Genomic DNA, 19,574 nt, shown 5'->3' with positions numbered 1-19,574 from the left:
CCGCAACAAGAGAGGCCGCGATAGTGAGAGGCCCGCGCACCGCGATGAAGAGTGGCCCCCGCTCGCCGCAACTGGAGAAAGCCCTCGCACAGAAACGAAGACCCAACGCAGACAAAAAAAAAAACAAAAACTACGGCGATCTCACTTGCCTGCCAAGGGTCTTGCATGGGCACAGGTGTGAGTCAGACTTCCACAGGCTCCAGACACCTCCCACACGCCCCCAGGAACCCAGTCCCTCCAGCTGCCTTTCTTCCCCCATAACTCAGCAAGGAGTCTGTCCCCACCACTGATCCACACGCCAAAAGTTCTGTCTTCCTTCAAGACCTTGTTCTGCTTCCTGCAGGAGATCTATTAAAAGATGCGGCAAAGTCTTTCAAATGTTACCTTGCACTTAAAAGAACTGCATTCAAAAGAAAGCCTCTAAATCCACAGTACTTTTACTGTCGTTGGCAAATGCTCCGAAGCTTCCTCACCTTTCATCACCCTACCTGGGCACCAGGAAGAAAAGAGCAAGAAGCAGGAGAAAGGGGAAAATAAGTGAGTGGTGTTTGTGGGCAGAGGCCAATAGACCTTCAGGTGCCACAGACCATCTAAACCAGACTTATTTTTAACTTGTATTGTTTGTGAGCTTAAACATGGTTGTAAGTTTTACATGAAAAGTATACAAGTTTTCCGAAAGAGACACAAATCAGAAGATGGTTGCAAGGGGCTGGATAGAGGGAGGGAACGGGCTGCAAACACCAGGCACTTGAGGGAACTTTCTGAGGTGATGGAAATGCCCTGTATCATGATTGTGATCATGTATCCATTTGTCAAAACTCATCAAACTGTACTCTTAAATGAGGTGAATTTACTCTTAAATGAGGTATAGTTAAAACACACCTTAATGAACATGTTTTAAAAACATGTATATACATTTTTAATTCTCAAAGCACTCCATCAAAATGTAAAGCAAAAAATACCAAGCCTAAAGCTCAGTACTGTGCCCTTATCACCCTAGAAACCAGCTCTACTCATTAAAACAATATTTACAGAAAGGCCACGGAAGGAAACTCAGAGCCCACCCCTACTCCACACCTGCCCGCCCCGTGACCCAAGGGGCCCAGTCAGGAGACAAGAGAGGGTACGCGAACTGTGAAAATCTTTCTTTTATTACTGTCTCTTGTGGCAAAATAACATTTTATACAAATAAGTCACCTAGTTTACTTTGGACACAAAGACAATACAAACTGGAATGAGGACCTCAGGTGAAGGGGAAAGGGGAAGAAGGACAGACCAGGTCATTAACGTTTCTTACATTCTGTGAAAAATAGATATACAGGGAAAAAAATAGACTTTCACAAGTTCAGTGACTTTACATGATCCTTTGTGCAACAAGGGGTAAATCCACCTCCACCAGACCCTTCTTGTACCTAAGATGTCCTGTGACGCGGAATGTGAGAAACATGGTGATCTGACGATTGGGCTCCTACGCCAGGCACGGCAGCACCCTCTGCATCAGGGGTCCGCACACACAGACGAGTCTGTGCTATGATTCTGAGAACTGTCCCCATTCCCCAACCTCACTGACATCAGAGTGACAACGGCCACCAGAAGAAAGGGACTTTACAGAGAAAAAGAAGAGAGTACCCTGGGAGCCTATCGAGGGTGGCAAGACACACTAAGGCAAGACTCACCCAATCTGCACATGAGACACAGCCTATTAAGTCCATTCCGGAAATGAGTCCCACTTCAACTGAAGAAACAAGCTGAAGATTCCCCCACTACTGCCACGTCAAGACTCTCCAGTCTCCGCATAGCCCCAACGCCCCCAAATCACCGCTCCTATTTGAGAACTGGATGGCCCAAAGACTGTGAGGTCTTCAGGAAGGCCGACACGGCCCTGGAAAGTACTTTCCCTGCAAGACGGCTCTGAGCTAACACACGAGGAGAGGATGACCTACTTTATCCCAGGACTACTTTTAGTTATTTCCTCTGTTTACTCTTTAAAACATAGAATAAAATAAACCAGGATCTTCTTTGCAGCAGCTAAAACGGCATCTTAGCCCAAAGGCTCCACAGGAAAAGAGAGTCGCTCTCCCAGGAGACCCTAGGCCAGAGGGACAGGAACAAGACACGAGAGGGAGGGGTGCAGGCAGCAGGCCCCCCGGTGCCAGCTGGGCCTTTCTGCTGGAATGTGTTCCCTTCAGGAGCTGCCTCTCAGGTACCAGCTCTGAACAGAGGGCACGGTCTCCCCAGGCAGGTAGGTTTTTTCCTCCCATTTTACTGCCCACAGGTAACTGCTACCAATAGCCCAGACTCCTTAACAACATGGCCTCCTGATTCAACTTCTGATGAGTTCAGCTACTTTCAGAGAAGGTATGACTTGTATCCAGTTCGGATACAAAAGCTTGAATTTCAGACTTACCCTAGCTAACACCCCAGGGTGGTAATGCTTCTCAAGGTTTCCTGAGTAGCTAGACACAAGAATCCAGAGTCCCAGCTACAGAACACCAGACCTTCAGGAGCAGAAGATCGCAAATCCCTGTGCTGTTGGGCACAGACCAAGCACTTGGCCTCAAAACGGCCTCCAGTGAGACTAAAGCAAGCTCTTGGGAAGAGGATACAGCACTATTCAAGCCAGAATGCCTGCCTCCTCGGCCCTCTTCCCAGCAAAAGCTAACACTGCAGGTAAGAGACAGCCCACTAGCCTACAAGACGTGGTCTGCCTGGGACACATTTCCAAGACACACTCTACTCAGCAGAGTTCTGGGCAGCTCCAGAAACCACATCCTAGATAATAATTAAACATCAAATAGTAGAAAAACTCTCCCGACTGGGCTTCTGTCACAGAGAGAAGGGGTTATTCTGAAGCTCAATGAACACAAATCTGCTGAGGGAGCCCCAGTGAGAAACAGAAGGTGAAGAGGCAGTGCTGATGTCTGTCTGGCAGTGTATGGGATGGAGCCACACATAAGGCACCTGGATTTGCAGCCGACTCCAGTTTGGGGATTCACAGGTCTGGGGATGAGTAGCCCACCCTGCAGGGAACCCGGTCTCTTCCTCCCTCGGGGGTTGGGTACAGTGCCAGCACACAGGGCTAACCAGGGTTTTCTCAGTGAGGAAGTTGCCAGCATCTGGCACAGCCCAGACTCTGGCCTGGCACAAAGCACTGGACCACGGTTCAAGGCCACTCACGCTCTAGAATGCAAACAGGGAGCAGCACTGGTCAGTGAGAGCACAGGAGCATCTGAGGCAAAGCGCTGGCCCTTCTCTCCCGGGCTCCACCTGGCCTTTCTCCCAAGCACCTAGGGAGACAGCTCTCCGGTCACAGATACCACGTACCTGGGCCCTTCCTACTGCGACCTTTCTAGCAATGCTAAACCCTGGCCGCAGCAACGGTCTATTCAGAGGGTCAGGAGTTTGGCCTGAGCACTTAAATCGCCCACACAGTCGGACAAGAGTAGGGAGCTGAAGCGCGGAGAGTCCATCCAGCAAGGGCCTGAGGGATGTGTGAGGAAGTTTTTTGAGAACATGTCTCTCTGATAGGCCACCTCAGCTGATTTCCCCCTTTCCCAACGCCCAAAACCATTCCAAGTGGCAGTCCAAAGGACCAGAATACACATTACCTTAGGTCCGACCGACCAGGATGGTTCCAGGAACTACTTCAGTACAAAAGCAGGTACGACATGACCCAGATTAGCCCCGGGAGCCTGACTGATACTATCAGAAGTCTGGCCACACATCCTATATGCTGGGAACGCCACTGACATTTTAATAAAGGCTCCCCACAAGAAGCCTAGAGATAAGAAAGCAAAATACAATACGGCCTGCTCTGGCCTCGAGAGACACTACAGTTCCAAGAGCAAAACTGACACACTGTATTTCAGGAGAAACTCAGAAGTCAGGAGCCAGGAGAAGCGAGCAAGCTCATCTTTCCTCTGGAAGGGGAACAGGAAGGCACTGGCAGGTTGCAACCTCAGTGGAGCCCCAGGAGGAGCAGCTGAGGATCCGCAAGTCGGACAGATAAGCGGCGCCCACGTAAGACAGATCCTTCAGTTCGGCAGCCTTGCCCACCCCAGTGCCTCAACTCCTGGCACCACTCCTTCCCTCTGCCCCCCCAGTTGGTTTAGGACGATGCACAGGCTGAGGTCAGAGCGTGCTGATGGCGACCCCGCAGGCGAGAGAGGAGTCTCAGCTTCCCACAGCACCCCCGAACCTACAGAAGAGCCTTCTCTCCCCGGCACGGCTGTGCCTGGAGAGACCCAGGCTCATCAGGACAACCCAGAGGAGCCATGAGTACATGAAAATAAACTTTCTTTTTTTTATCTGGATTCCAGGAGCCTTATGCTAAGTTTTACTATAGTACCTCTGTGACCTAAAGGGCAGGGAAAAAAGGAAGAAAAAATACTGGGGAAGGAAACACAGCACTGCTTGGCACCTCTCTTGGAGCACAGGAAACTGCCACCCCAGCCTCGGCTTCCTGGGGCCAGGTTCCAGATGTGTGTCGACAGACCGCAGCTTCAACCACCTCCGTGCACCAGGACCTCGGGCCACAGCAAAGCACCTCCCCGTCCGCTCCTGCCACAGCTACTGGCCCCCGTTATAGGCATAGTCAGCCTTGTTGTGCATTATCAGCTTGTTGTCGACAAAGTAGAAGCTGTCAGAACGGGTCTCATAGGGATTTTCAATCATCAGACGAACTGCAAGTCAGGGAAAGGAAAAAAGCAAAGACTTATGTGTGAGTCTGCCCCATGGGCCAGGTGGGAAAAAACTTAGCATTCCCTCTAAAATTCGTAAGCCAGCGCTTCCTGAAAATGTGAGCACACACTGTCAGAATAATGAGGTCAGAATAGAGGGAGCCAGGCCTTGAGAGCTGGGGAGACCTGGGGACCACAGAGGCCCCCAAACTGAGCATGCTGTCCACTTCAACAGAAGGATGCAACCAGCTCTGGACCTGGCCCTCCGAGGCCATCGCCAGCCTGGTGCTCCGTCAGAACCCCAGGGAGAGGTGCTCGCCCGTTTGCCAACAGGCACCACAGCAGCCTATGGACTTGGTGCTTCTGGTCCCCACCTCTAGACACTCTGGTCCAAATTCAGAAAGCTGCGCCTCACTGTGCTCACGTCCCGCAGGCAACCCTGACAACAAAGGAATCCCAGATGCGCACGGATGCAGGGGCACAAAGGGCAAGGAGCCTTCTCCAGAGATGGCTCGGGGTATTAACCTGCCAACAATCCAGCAAAGGGTGAGCTTGTCTTGGGATCCAGATTTAAATCTTCTGTTTGTTCAGGCAGTTGCCCCGACCTCTTTAACCATAACTGGAGAGTCGAGAGAACTGCGAGTCACTGCCTCTGGCTGGTTCTGAGTCAATGGTCACAGGCTATTCTGCATCCTCTGGAGGAAATGCTGCTGCTGACCACAGTTCTCAAAAGGAGAGCTGACTGCTTCAAGTTCTTTGAACTCAGCCAGGCCAGAGTCATTTAGTTCATATCCAGAGTACTGACCCCCACGCTCCTTTAGCTTATTTGGCTTCAAGAAGAAAAAGTTACATGGCCTTAGATAAAAACTTGAAATACTGTATATAATCTTTTCTCACAAGTATCTACATATTCCAGCCCAGCCTGGGGAGTGGGCTTCAAACGAGGATACTAACAGTTGATGCGGTCATCAACGCCCTGCCCACTTCTCAGCAATCCTCACTTTACCTGGGAACAGTACTGCTGCACCAGTCAAGAATACCTGTCAGAAAATGACAATTTTAAGGACCTGGGATTCTGAGAAAATTGGTCGGTGTATGTAGACCTTCCCCAACAATCCAACTAAACTCCACCACTACTCACAGGATCCCACTCACATCCTGATTGCTCTAGAACAACCTTCCCTAATTCCTCACAGGGGATGCTAATGTGAGAGGGCCAGACCGAAGCCATGGGAATACACAGCCTGTTCTTCCTCTGTCACTCAGTCCACCTCCTCCCCGGCCCAGCCTTCTCCCTCCGGTGCCTTCCCCAGTTCTTCCTCCCCAGAACTACAGGATGACTCTTCCTCAGACACTGCTGCCCTCATGCCACTCCTTCTGCTCCAGAACCTCTAACAGCTTCCTAGAGCCTGCTGCATCTACTCTAACAGTTTTATCTAATTAACCTTCTACCTGAAGAGAATGAGAAAGAGGTGGTCCTCAGGACTAGAATTCTACTTAGCCCCCAGTTTCCCATGTAGTTCTGATTAGGGAAAAAGCAAAGGGCTAAAGGAGTGCCGAGCAGGAGCCGGTGACTAGAACACAGTGAAACCATGACTGGCCGTGTATCAAATTGGACTCCCAGGGACTGTCAGGGGCCTCCTCTTATCTCCCTCAGCCACTCTCTTCCCCGCAGCAGGCATCTAAAAGGGATGGCCTGTATTAAAACCTTCAGTGCTCCCACGCAGGCAGAGTCAGAGTTTGAAACATGAGACAGGAGCAATAGGAAACGAGAAGCCTGAGGTCAAAAGACTAGAGACGCATCATGTCCCTATTTCTCTGCAAATGAGGTCGTTGGACTAGATGGATTTCATTTCAAGGTCTGTTCCTCTAGCCTGAAGAATCCAGAATGTTGTGAAAGTCAGGGGATACGTACTGACATCCTCAGAAAGCTGGGGAAACTCATAGATATGTTCACAAGTGTTCCTACTGCTGGGGATGCAGAAGCCGAAATCAAAGTCAAAGTTTTTCAGCAGGCGTTCCCGGAAATAGTGCCGTTCAATCATCCGGAAGTTTGACACAGGTTTGTCTCCCACCGTGAACTCCACCCTGCAAAATAAATCTCTGTGAGCCTGACTTTGCCTCCTCCCTCCTCTAAAGCCAACCCCAAACCCAACGGAGAACATTCTTCTCTGAACCAGAAGAACGTCCTCCCTTCAGGAAATGCTGGTACTCACGTGGCGCCCACAGTGCGGAGGCGGAGAAATGCTGGTGTGAACTGATAGCGGACGAAGCGGCCCGCACTGACATCCACATCTCCACCTGCCGCCGCCTCCTCCTCCTCCTCCTCCTCCTCCTCCTCCTGGTCTGCAAGAGCACACGGAAGCTGAATCACCATCTCGGCAAAGAGCACGACCGATCAGCAGTACCGACACCGACACCGACACCGACATGGCAGGGCAGCCAGTACTCACTGAGCACCTGCTGTAATTCCAGGCCCCGTGCTGCACGCCTCACAGGATCCTCACAACAGCCCTGTAGGTGTTGTCTTCATTTTATCTCCACTTTACAGACCAGGAAGCTCAGACTCAAGACAGATTAGCTAACGTGTCCAAAGTCCCCCAGATATAGGCAGACCTCAGAGAGATTGCGGGTTCAGTTCCAGACCACCATGATAAAGTGAGTCACATGAAATTTTTGGTTTCCCAGCGTATACAAAAGTTATGTTTACACTTTACTATAATCCATTAAGTATGCAATAGCATTATGTCCAAAAATAACAATGCACATGGCTTAATTTAAAAATAATGCTGCTATATTCAATATCCTATAATAAACCATAATGGAAAAGAATCTGAAAAAATATACATATGTACAACTGAATCACTTTGCTGTACACCAGAAAATAACACAACACTGTAAATCAACTATACTTCAATAAAAAAAATTTTTTTAAATGCTGTTGAAAACAATGGAGCCAATAGACTTATTCAGTGAAAGGTTGCCACGAACCCTCAGTTTGTAAAGAACACAATATCTGCGAAGCACAGTAAAGTGAAGCACAATAAAATGAGGTACGCCTGTAGTAAATGGAGGGAGCAGGGATGTGAATCCGGGTCCATCAGACTCAAGGCCTGTTCTTAAACAATCAGCTGTTTGCCTTTTACATAATTTGGGGCCTTGGGCCATATCCTAACGGTGATGCCTGAAACACCAGCGGGGTGGCCGTGACGTGGTCTCTGCTATACAGACCAGGTCTGCTGTTGACCCAGTTAAAGTGCTTGCTGCTAACCAAAAGAATAAGGCTATAAAAGTTGAAACTATTCAAAAGGCACCTTCAAAGAATGCAAAAATTTCTGACACAGCAAAGACAAATCCCTAGAAATAATTTTGCTATTTAAATGGAAGACACTGACCTATAGCCTTGGGGTACTGCACTTCCTTGGACTAATGCCTATTCCAGGCCATACCAGGCCCAACACTCTGAGCACCTGGGAAAAGGTGAAGCAGATGGGCCATGAACGAACATGTGAGACCTGAGAGAGGGTCCACAAGAGTAACGACGGGCTCTGGTCTAGTCCACTCCTGAACCCAGGAATGAAAGATTTGTAAAATGAATCAGAGAACATTCTAATGTAAACAAGGAGTTAGTTCTCTCTCTAGTAGCTACAGCCACCCAGTATCCAGCAAAGGTATTTTTTCCAGTTCTAGGCTGAACATAGGTGCAGTAAAAGAGGAGTCTTTTTTAGCATCAAACATCTCTGCCTGTGACAAGCCCAAGAGGAGCTGGGCAACCAGACTGAGTAGGGGTTCAAAGCCAGAGACTCCACAGCCCTGGCTCCAACAATGGGATTCAAAAAGGATCAGACCAAACCTTCTCAGGGATTCGAACTCATCAGAACAAGTGCTGTAGGAGGGCACTGAATCAGTGTGTGCGTATTCTTAGCGAATCAAGATCCTTAAAGGTAAAGACTGGATGGGTTGTAAATCAAGGTATTTTTACAGTATCTGCAGCTGACCTTCTTCTTGAGATTTAGTTTTATACTGAAATGACTATTCTGAGCCCAGTCTCATCCAAATCCATACACCTGAAGTAGCCCTGGGGTCCTGGGAACATCTTAAGTACTAGGACCTGTGGCTTAGAGATACGAACAGCACAGACCCAGGAAGCTGGCTGGCCCTGACCCTCCCAATACAAGATTTAAGTACCCACAAGCTTGAGCCTTTAAATTTTTTTTTTAAATATTTATTTATTTATTTATTTATTTATTTATGGCTGTGTTGGGTCTTTGTTTCTGTGCGAGGGCTTTCTCTAGTTGTGGCGAGTGGGGGCCACTCTTCATCGCGGTGCGCGGGCCTCTCACCATCGCGGCCTCTCTTGTTGCGGAGCACAGGCTCCAGATGCGCAGGCTCAGTAATTGTGGCTCACGGGCCTAGTTACTCCGCGGCATGTGGGATCTTCCCAGACCAGGGCTTGAACCCGTGTCCCCTGCACTGGCAGGCAGATTCTCAACCACTGCGCCACCAGGGAAGCCCGCTTGAGCCTTTAGGCGCCCTGGTCAGTACTAGATTATGACAGCATAAAGAATACTGGGTGGTGAGACTTCCCTGCTGGTGCAGTGGTTAAGAACCCGCCTGCCAATGCAGGGGACACGGGTTCGAGCACTGGTCCGGGAAGATCCCACATGCCGCGGAGCAACTAAGCCCGTGCGCCACAACTACCGAGCCTGCGCTCTAGAGCCCGTGAGCCACATCTACTGAGCCCATGTGCCACAACTACTGAAGCCCGCACGCCTAGAGCCCATGCTCCACAACAAGAGAAGCCACCGCAATGAGAAGCCCGCACACCGCAACGAAGAGTAGCCCCCGCTCGCCGCAACTAAAAGCCCGCGTGCAGCAACGAAGACCCAAAGCAGCCCAAAAATTAATTAATTAATTAATTAATTAATTTTCAAAAAAGAATACTGGGTGGGGTGAGGAGACCAGTGCTCTAGCCTTGGCTGTATAATTAACCTGAGCTGAGACTTTTTCGTGAAAGCATTTTGACTTATCTGGGTTACTAACAGCTGTCTTACCGAATTTACAGGCTCTGAAGGACTATCTAGGCTGGTGTTCTAGTAACTAACTCCAGGGGGTGCTCCATTTCCAGTGATGTGCTCCAAAGACCTACGTGTGGTCCCCTGGTCAGAAATGAATCACCCTGGAACTGCATCACAAGCACAGGAAGTGTCTATTCAAAGCTACCTTAAGGGGTCCCAAGTAGATGAGTTCACAGGTCTGGGCCTTCTGTTCACCCAGAAAATGGCGGACATTAAAGTCCAAACTAGGACTTACTGGGAAATCTGAGACACTATTTAAAGAAAAGGGCGTGAGAAGACAGTGCCTCATGGTCTGGACTGGAATCCTCCGTATCACCCTTCCAGAGTGTCCCCAGGACTCAAGGTTCAGGTACGCTTCCTCATTGGAGTTTAATTTCAAGGATTCCTTTCCTAAGTGGAGGCAACATGGTAAGATCAAAGGGCAGAGGACCTTAGGAAAGTCACCTGGAAATTCTGGGCCTCAGTTTCCTTATCTGTAAAATAAGGATAATAACCCCTCACAGAGGTGTGAGGGTTACATGAACTGATGTAAACAGAAAGATGTGGGACACAGTGACCGGCGCAGAGTAGATACTCAACAAACATCAGCCTCTCAGCAGAGCTTCAAGCCAACAGGCCCACAGGCAGGCTTCAGGAGGCGACTGGAAGCAGGCCGCCGGAGTCTGTGACACAGGACGCAATGGCACACAAAAACTCAAGCGTGAAAGACCTTTTGCTCCAACTGTCAAGTGGCTACTGCAATACTAAGGCCTACCTGACACACAAGGTTTGGCAATCTCAAAAAGCACTGTCCCGGTCTCCAAATCTCGAATTTTGAAGCGTGTGAAATCAATACTGTAGACGTTGTCTTCGGGTTTACATAAATAATCTGAAAATGAGAGAGAGAGACCAATGCCGTTAAATAATCCTCCAAATCTACCATTTCTTTCTCAAGTTTTGAAGCAAACTCAGGTTTTTTTCTTACACAATTCACTTAAAATACACCGCAAAACTTCCTTTTATGTTATAAGCAAAAGTTGTGTGGAGAGAATTAGGGGATCCAAGAAAGAAAAAAAGTGCATGGGCTTGTGTGGATGAAAGATTACTGTAACACTTTAGAAATAGGGATGGTAAAAGGGGATTTCTTCGGAAACACTTCAAAAATGGCCTATAAACCTTTCATTGGATATCACAACAGGATAGAATTTTTTTTAAAAATCCATTTTAAAACATTTATGCTGATCTAATGGCTAATATGGTGCATGTTTGCTGACCGTATCACAAAGCACGGATCAGCAAACTTTTTCTGTAAAGGGTCAGATGATGAATAATTTAGGCTTTGAGGCCACACAGTCACTATCACAACTACTCTGTCGCTGTAGCACAAAGGCAGCCACAAACATGGAAATGAATGGCGTGGCTGTATTCTAATAAAACTATCTATAGACACGAAACACAAATTTTATATAACCATGTGTCCCAAGACTTTTTTTTTTTTTTCCAACCATTTGAAAAGGTAAAAACCACTCTTAGCTTGTGGGCTGCACAAAACCAGGTGGTGGGCCATACCTACCCAGGCAGCAGGACAGATCTGCTGTGGAGGGCGTGAGGCCAAAGTGAAGTAGAGCCCCCAAAAACCTGATCAACTAATCAAAACAGTACTGATCAAAGACAATTTCATTGATTTCTTTCTATCATGACTCCTGAGAGCATCTTCTCCACAACTCACTTTGGCACTTTATCTTATACTGCCTGCTTGTGTTAGTTGTTTCATGTTTTACAAGCTCACTCTCCAATAAGATGGCAAACTTGAGAGCTACTGATTATTCTGTAACTCCCAAAAGTGCTGAGATTGGTTCTGCACCTTTAGAGGGGACTCAATAAATAACTTGCTGAACGGAACAGATTTTAAGACGAGTAAAAAATCCAGAGGTCACCAAGCTGACTTGTGACTTTCTCCAATAAGCTGCTGAGGTGTGTTTGAGCAATGGCACCAAGCTCAAGTTCCTACACAGGACCTGAGTGCTCTCCTAGAATGCCGCTTAGGGCCAGGCATTAGAGTGGCCTAATTCACGTTTGGTATCAGGAGAAAGCATGGGGTGAGAAAGGTGAGGTGGTGAGCATTTCCGTACCTTCAGAGCCCCAAATGAAATCTGGGTCAGAACAGAAGCAGCTTTTTCACAGTGTTTCTATGAAACAGAATAGCAAGACCTTCTAAAGATATACTCAGGCGTGCAAAGGACAGTCCCAACCCAAAAAGTGATGGAAAATGGGGATATGAAAATACCCAGACTCAAAGCTACTTTAGGAGATGGGAATTCCCTTTCATACAGGCTGGACCAAGGCCTATCCCCCCAAACTGTCATTCTCAAATCACTGGGACGGCCTCCATCTCCCTGAGGGACACCTGAGCACCCCTGGGCTGCCGACTAAAGCAATTCAGCAGATAATAGGACGGCGGCCTTTCATCCATCAAGGGAGTGCTGGTGCTTCAACGTTAGAAGTCTGGAGGACAGGGCCGGCTGGGCAAGCAGGGTCTAACCAACTGACTGCAAACTCTTAGGGGCAAACAGCAGCAAGAAAAAGGGCATCAAGTCAGGGGTTGGCCTGGAAGAGAACAGAAAAGAGGAAAACCAGGACAGGGGGTGAGCTATATATTTCTCCCCACCCCTCATACTATCAATGAAAAGGTGTAGGACGGTTGCATTTTATGCAAGAAATGCATCTCTGACACCCCGACATATTCTTAATTCACTGGAACAAGTGTCAAAAGCAGGATTCACATTTTGGTTTTGTTCGTGAACTGAAACTTTATTAATATTTTTTTTAATGCGGCACGAAATGCCACGGCAATGTATTTGAGGAAGGAGGAGCCCACCTGCACACAAAGGGGCAACGCTAGGGGCCCAAAGAGGTAGGGGGCCAAGGCAGGCTGGAAAGGGGGCGGGGCTCTCAGGGGCCGGAGGGGAGGGAAAGGCAGAGAAAGCAGCTAGGGTAGGGGTCTGGGCTGGCAGAGGGCGGCAGAAGCTGGCTGTAGACAGGTTGAGGGGGCCTAGCTGGGCAGGAACTTCACTGATAGCTGGTGGGCAGCGGCCCACTTCCCAGGGTCAGGAGGATCCGGTTAAGCCAAGGCGGGTCTTCACCCAAACAGATACAGCTGAGGAGGAGAACGGCCGGGCCTGAGGGCTCAGCGGGGACGGGCCACAGGGAAGCCTGGCGTGGCCGGACTCAGAGGAGGGCAGTCAAGCCCCAGGAGAAACCCTCCCGACCAGGTCTAGGTGAGTGTGGGCAGCGCGGCCCGGCCGGCCGGGGGCGCCTGGGTGGACACTCTGGGCCGGCCGAGCGGCAAGCGGCCGGCTCCGCTTAAGGCTACAAGGGGCCCGGGGACCGGCGCGAGGGGAGGGCGCGGCCGGCCCCGCACTTACTCTCCGTGACCCGGCTGAGGCGCAGGACGTGCTCGGGCCGGATGGTGTCCAGAGCCAGCAGCTCCTGCTCCGTAACCGCTGCCCCGATGCCGTCGTCGGCCGCGCGGTGGGGCGCCTGCCGCCGCGCCTTAAGCCTGTTCAGGACGCCGCCGCCAGCCTTCTTCTTCTCCTCCTTGCCAGTCACCAGCCCGCCGGGCCCAGCCGCCGACCCCACGGCCGCAGCCTTAGAATTCGACCCGCTCATCGCTCCGCCGCCAAGATGGCCGCCGCCTCCGCAGCCGTAACTATGGAGAGCGGGGGCGGGGCCGGGCCTGTGTGGGCGGGACCTGCGGGCCGCGTCGCTAGCGCCCTCCCGCCAGCGTTGGTCCAGCCAGGTGGCTGGCACCTTAGCACTCCAGATTCTCCATCAGGCCCCCGAGGTCACCCCAGATGTCTAAAAAAATATTCCGTACAGTGAAATGACTTTCCATCACATAAAATGTAGACGAGGCATCTTGAGAAAATGTTTTTTCATCTGTAGTCTAGAAGGTAAGACAGTTCTTGCTATGCAAAGGCAGCTTTCCAATTAGATTGCCATTTCTAAACCGTACTGTGTCAGGCTTTGGGCTAGACGTTGGGCTGGGCTACAGGGAATATAAGAATACGAAAGAGGGGGGGATTGAGTCTGCTGTATTCACCACTGTATTCAGGCAGTCTAGCTAATGCCTGACACATGGTAGGTGCTAAATGATGATTGAATGAATGAATGAGTGAAGGAAGGCCTGAACAGCACCGGGCTATGGAGGAGCTCCCACTTTGTTGGGGAAGACTGTGAGGTACACAACTCATCATGTGGCCCTTCCTGTAGACCAGCCCAGTAAGTATGAATGAACCAGAAGACAAAACAGACTGCTAATTGCTGCAGCAGAGGTGCTACCAGAGTACACAGGAGGGGTCTAGGGGGTAGGGGAGAGGCTTCAGGGGTGACAGCTGCACTGAGCCATGGAAATTAACCATGATTTCAAGGACTGGAGGAGGTGAGTGGGAGGGGGTAGGACACTGCCCTCTTATACCCCAAGTGGCTCCTTCTCTAGAGATTCTGGATCCACACTCTTCTCTGTTGGAGGCTTGGGCCTGACTGATGCAAAGTGTGTCTGCTAGGTTGATGTCACCTCATAGATAGATTCAGGCCGAAGTGAAACTCTACCCCTCTCCCCACTGGTCAGCCTCAAAGCCTTGATTTATGCAGGACTTGCTGGATCCCTCTCATCCGATATGAGGGGTTTGGGCATGGCTGACAGGCCTCGCCCGTTTCCTGGACAAAATCCAAACCTGACTCCACCTCAGCTGCCCAGCCTGGTGGAACAGTATGTGGCCAAGTTCCTATCTAAATGCCGTCCTGTCTTTGAGAGATTACCAACCGGGGGGAGACTTCCCAAACTGTTCAGGGAAATTTTAAGATGTGTACAAGAATTACACATTTGCACATTGCAATTTCCCTTTGCAAACAATTCTTTTTAAACTACTCAGCAGTAAGTGGTTACTGAAGAATTTCCAGAACTCTTAATATGCTACTTGATTGTGAATCACCAAGAAGGGAGTTTAGCATGGAGCCATTTCCCACAATCACTTGCTCACTGAACATTTGTTCTCAGAGCACCAGGACTAGAGTTACCTGGATCCCAGCTTTTCTCTTTTTAGGGATGATAACAAACATATTGACCCGTTTACCTGCAATTCCACATCCGGGAATTTAGCCTACATGTATGCACGAAGATGTTTACTGCAGGACCATTTGTAACACTGAAAAATTACAATAAGTTACAGTTGCACCCATTCATGTTATGCAGTTGTTAAAAAGAATGAGATCCATCTCTACTTACTAGTATGGAGAGATCTCAAAGACAGATAGTTTGGGGGGGGGGGCGGGGAACAAGGCACATAATCCCATTTGTTTAAAATTTGAAAGTATATGAATATTTCTATCTGTAACTACACGGGAAGGGGTTTGGATATACACTAGAGTTAAGTGAGGTTCCCTTGGGGGAGGAGAGTATTGGAAGGGATTAAAGGGGGATATATTCACTTTTGACACTCTTTAGAGCTACTTCTATACTATTTTATCACAACAAGCATATGATCATGGGCTGCTTGTATATCTTTAAATTAATAAATAAATAAAAATAACTAACTTAGGATCTGCGTCTGGAAGGCAGGCTCTAAGTCAAAGTAGCCTTATTATAATCTCTTAAAATTTAAAAGCCACCTCAAACTTGATCACTTTTTTCTGCTCAAAACATTTTAAATAAATACTGCCATATAAGGGAGTTGAGGCCTGTACTCTCTGATCACTACCTACAAACTCTGGTTAAAAAGCAAAAGATTATGTCTTTAGGAGAATAAAAAACACAGAGAAAGAAAGGAAAAATATCTATAAATATTCCTTTTTGAGAAGGAGTAGGAAAAATTAGGGCCGTAACCTCCAATCTGCCTCTGCCTCTCCTCACCAAATCTTTCTAAGGTATGTCAAAAGGCTCTTTAAAAAAAAAGTTTTCTGAAAAGTACATATACTAATTCCCTGTTGGGTGGAAAAAGAAAAATAGAGATTGACTGCATGAAATAGCAACCCCAATGTCTCCCTGGGCTAGACATGGGAAGACTGGAGTGGAAAGGCTGGCCTCCCTTTCACCGCAGCTTCGTGCTCCTCAAGCCCCTCTCCTTACGCTGGTTATTTTCCTCACGGTAAGAGGTGTGACAGTGGCTGTTTTCCAAGGCAGTCCCAGAGTTGCCAGGCAGTCTGCCTCCAATCAGGCCAGGCAGGTGGGGCCCAGAGCTGATGCGGCCAAGGTAAGCAGGACATCAGAGGGCTTTTTTCTGCCGAGGCAGGGAAGTTCAGCCCTCCTTCCTGCTGCCTCCCTAAAGGTGGCATCCACCGAATCAGCAAGTCGTGGCTGGGACTGCAGGCAGGCCTTGTGGTCTGGGAAACTGAGAGCTAGTGATTTCCCTAGTACCCAAGTCACTTCTCTCCCTGGCTGAGGGCTGTTTTTTAAAAGCATTAATTTATTATTTATATCCCACCTGTTTCCAAAAAGGATTCGTGGCGTATTCCAAAGTTGTACAGCACAAGACTGGTGGGTGGAAATTCACATAGCCTTGCTGAGGGCAGAACTTTCAAAATTTTAAGTGCATATACTGTTTTTCGTTTTGTTTTGTTTTGTTTTTGGCCGCGCTGTGCAGCATGCAGGATCTTAGTTCCCCAACCAGAGACTGAATCCGCACCCGCTGCAGTGGAAGCGCAGAGTCTTAACCACTAGACTGCCAGGGAAGTCCGTGCATATACTGTTTGATTCAGTAATTCCTTAATGGAATTCTAAAGGCACACTTGCACATGTGCAAAATAAATATATTATGTAAATATGTGTGCATGTACACATAAATATATATACATATAAAATGAAAGATATACACCAAAGATAATACACCTGTATATCCTCTAGGGATTAAAGAGGTAGGACTAAGAAAGATGAGTTTTCACATTCTGCACCCCAAATAAATTTTTTTTTAAAATATTTTATTTATTTATTTATTTATTTTTGGCTGTGTTGAGTCTTCATTGCTGCGTGTGGGCTTTCTCTAGTTGCGGTGAGCAGGGGCTACTCTTCATTGTGGTGCGCGGGCTTCTCATTGCGGTGGCTTCTCTTGTTGCAGAGCATGGGCTCTAGGTGCGTGGGCTTCAGTAGTTGCAGCACACAGGCTCAGTAGCTGTGGCTCGTGGGCTCTAGAGCGCAGCTTAGAAGTTGTGGCGCACGGGCTTAGCTGCTCTGTGGCATGTGGGATCTTGCTGGACCAGGGCTTGAACCTGTGTCCCCTGCATTGGCAGGCAGATTCTTAACCACTGAGCCACCAGGGAAGTCCCCCGATTTTTAAAATGTACTTACGCACTTTGTATCACTAAGTCTTAAAAGATTACTTTCTTTTTAGAGAAAGAATAATATAATAAACCTCCACGTAACCATCACCCAGCTTCTTCAGTTATCTACATTCAAAAGGTTCCTTCTTAAAAGTAGTACATCATGACGTTAAGAGCACAGGCTTTGCGGTTAGACAGAGCTAAGTTCCAGCCTCACTCTGCCACTTACCAGCTATGTGACTTTGGGCAGGTCATTTATGCCCTCTGAGCCTACGTTTTCTAATTTATAAGTCAGGCTAGTCACTGGTCTTTCCTAGGGTTGTAAAGAGGAGATGAGGGCTTCCCTGGTGGCGAGTCCTGGTCCGGGAAGATCCCACATGCCGTGGAGCAACTAAGCCCATGCGCCACAACTACTGAGCCTGCGCTCTAGAGCCCACTAGCCACAACTACTGAGCCTGCGCTCTAGAGCCCACTAGCCACAACTACTGAGACTGCGTGTCACAACTACTGAAGCCCACACGGCTAGAGCCCGTGCTCCGCAACAAGAGAAGCCACCGCAATGAGAAGCCCGCACACCGCAACGAAGAGTAGCCCCTGCTCACCACAACTAGAGAAAGCCTGTGGGCAGCAACGAAGACCCAACACAGCCAAAAATAAATAAATAAAATAAATTTTTAAGACAGGAGATGAAAACAGCAACGAAAAGCACTCTGCTGGCGCCAGCGAGAGTGTTTCATGAATGGTCGCTATGACAATACATTTAAGTGGCCTCTTCCTCCAGGACCCCTCCGCTGAGGGCAGCCACCCTGGGCAGGGAGAAGCATGGAGCTGGATTGGAAAGTGCGGTGACCGAAAAGAACAGTCAAGTCAAGAGCAGAGAGGAAATGAGCTGGGGACTAAGGCTTGAGGAAGCAACAGACGGAGTCAAGTAGAAGCCATAAGAAAACCCAGGAGAGGGAGTCTTAGGACAAGGCCCAAGCCAAAAAGTAAGTGGGGTTATTTTTCACTAATATAAGTGGTTAGCAACAAACAAAACTAAGACTCTTGGGCCAGAGTACCGCAGCGAGGTGCCTACCATCTCAGGTCGCTAGAGAGCAGAGGCCTGCCCACTCCACACCTCTGTGCTTCACCTCTGTTCTGCCTTGACCCCTCACCATTGCTATGGCAACAGGCTTTCCAGTAAACGCTGGAAAAACTCATCTCTCTTCCTCTATGGAGAGTGGAGGGGCATGGGGGTACTAAGTATGGAGAAAGGTCCGACACACCGGCTCCAGCTAACTGGGAGCCTGATTTCCTTAGTGAGATTAAGATCTGGACCCAAGAGTGGTTTAACCCAACCCCCCGCACTTGGCCCAAGATCTTCTGTCAGACAATTTTCCTCCCTGCGAGTCCCTAGAGCAGGGCTTCTTCAGGTCTCTTCCCCATTTGGCAGCTCATGGGAAGCTACTTGAAATAGTAACAGCCAAGTCTAAATTAGTAAAGAACTCCAGTTATGGGTGGGTTCAAGCTAAGAATGAGGCTCTGTGGGCCTCCTGGCTTATTTGGGCCCTGAGAACAGACTCCATCCACACAGGCTTCATTCTTGGAGCTGAGCGCTGAATTCTGCCCTTCAAGGGATAACTGAGGGAGGTAGGCCAAGCTCTCCGTCCCATTCCCCAAACCAGCAGCCTCCATTCCTGCTTGGAGAAACACAGCACATGGCATCAGCGGGGAGTGGAAGGCTGGAGAGAATAATGATTAAGAGCAAGAGTCCTGATGTAAAACCTCAGTTCTGCCTTTTGCTGGCTGTGTGGTCTTCGGCAAGTCGCCTCACCTCTTAAAGGTGAGTACCAGCTGGTTTGTTGAAGATTAAACAGAGATAACATCTGTAAAACTGCTTGGCCTTGTGCCTGGCCCATTTCAAAGGCTCAATAAAAGATATCTGTAATTATTATTCTTATAGCCTTAGAAAGATCATGGGCTTTGCAGACAAATAGACTGGGTTTGAATCCTGGCTTGATCATTTACTGACTAGCCTGGGGTAAATTACTAAAGTTTTTTGAGCTTCATGTTCCTCAGCTATAAAACGTGATGAATAAATTATAGGAAAAAAAAAAATCCTTCCTGCTCTTTCTGCCCCTTCCCTTGTCAACACTGACAACACATCAGAAAAGGAGAAAGCAGAGAAAACCGTCCCGTGGCTTAGTCTGTCCACAGCCTATCGTGGAAGCTGAGGGGAAAATGGCAGGGGAGGCAGCAGGCTCAGTGTGCCTTGGAAGTGAAAGTGTCATGGCCTGGTGTTCCAGTGAAAGTGGAAACAAAACAACTGTTTATTTTTTCTTGAATGCGCTGCTGGTTGAAATGGCCGTGCAGCATTTAACAAAACTCCGTTCCCTTAACCAAACATCCTGGTAAAAAGAAAAGAAAGCTCCCAGATTCATCACGGAAGAACCCTTAGCAGCCAAGAGAACCCCTGGGTTTCCCTCTTCCCACCCCATCACGTCACTTCTTTGCAATCAAGTTCAAACTCAATCCCGACACAGAG

General features: G+C 48.7%; 1 protein-coding gene across 1 annotated transcript; it reads right to left on the bottom strand.

Moving 5' to 3' along the window:
* Positions 1-1,130: 1,130 nt before the first annotated feature.
* Positions 1,131-13,428, bottom strand: UNC119B (unc-119 lipid binding chaperone B). Its single transcript, XM_068562979.1, has 5 exons — positions 13,162-13,428; positions 10,512-10,625; positions 6,896-7,025; positions 6,595-6,767; positions 1,131-4,682 (listed from the first exon to the last, which is right to left on the bottom strand). Exons 1-5 carry the CDS (start codon positions 13,403-13,405, stop codon positions 4,570-4,572), a joined length of 774 nt encoding a protein of 257 aa, XP_068419080.1. The 5' UTR covers positions 13,406-13,428; the 3' UTR covers positions 1,131-4,569.
* Between the last annotated feature and the right edge of the window lie 6,146 nt (positions 13,429-19,574).

This window comes from Eschrichtius robustus, chromosome 14 (genome assembly GCF_028021215.1).
Source record: "Eschrichtius robustus isolate mEscRob2 chromosome 14, mEscRob2.pri, whole genome shotgun sequence".
Lineage (NCBI taxonomy): Eukaryota > Metazoa > Chordata > Mammalia > Artiodactyla > Eschrichtiidae > Eschrichtius > Eschrichtius robustus.
The sequence above is the reverse complement of the archived record's forward strand: the minus strand, read 5'-3'. Positions and strand labels throughout refer to the sequence as shown.

Excerpts from the sequence above, each read along its gene's own strand:
- UNC119B (XM_068562979.1), bottom strand. The coding sequence starts at position 13,405 with ATGAGCGGGTCGAATTCTAAGGCTGCGGCCGTGGGGTCGGCGGCTGGG. Across the intron at positions 10,626-13,161 it reads CCTCAGCCGGGTCACGGAGA|ATTATTTATGTAAACCCGAA; the intron begins GTAAGTGCGGGG and ends TCTCATTTTCAG. Across the intron at positions 7,026-10,511 it reads TGCCAAACCTTGTGTGTCAG|ACCAGGAGGAGGAGGAGGAG; the intron begins GTAGGCCTTAGT and ends GTGCTCTTGCAG.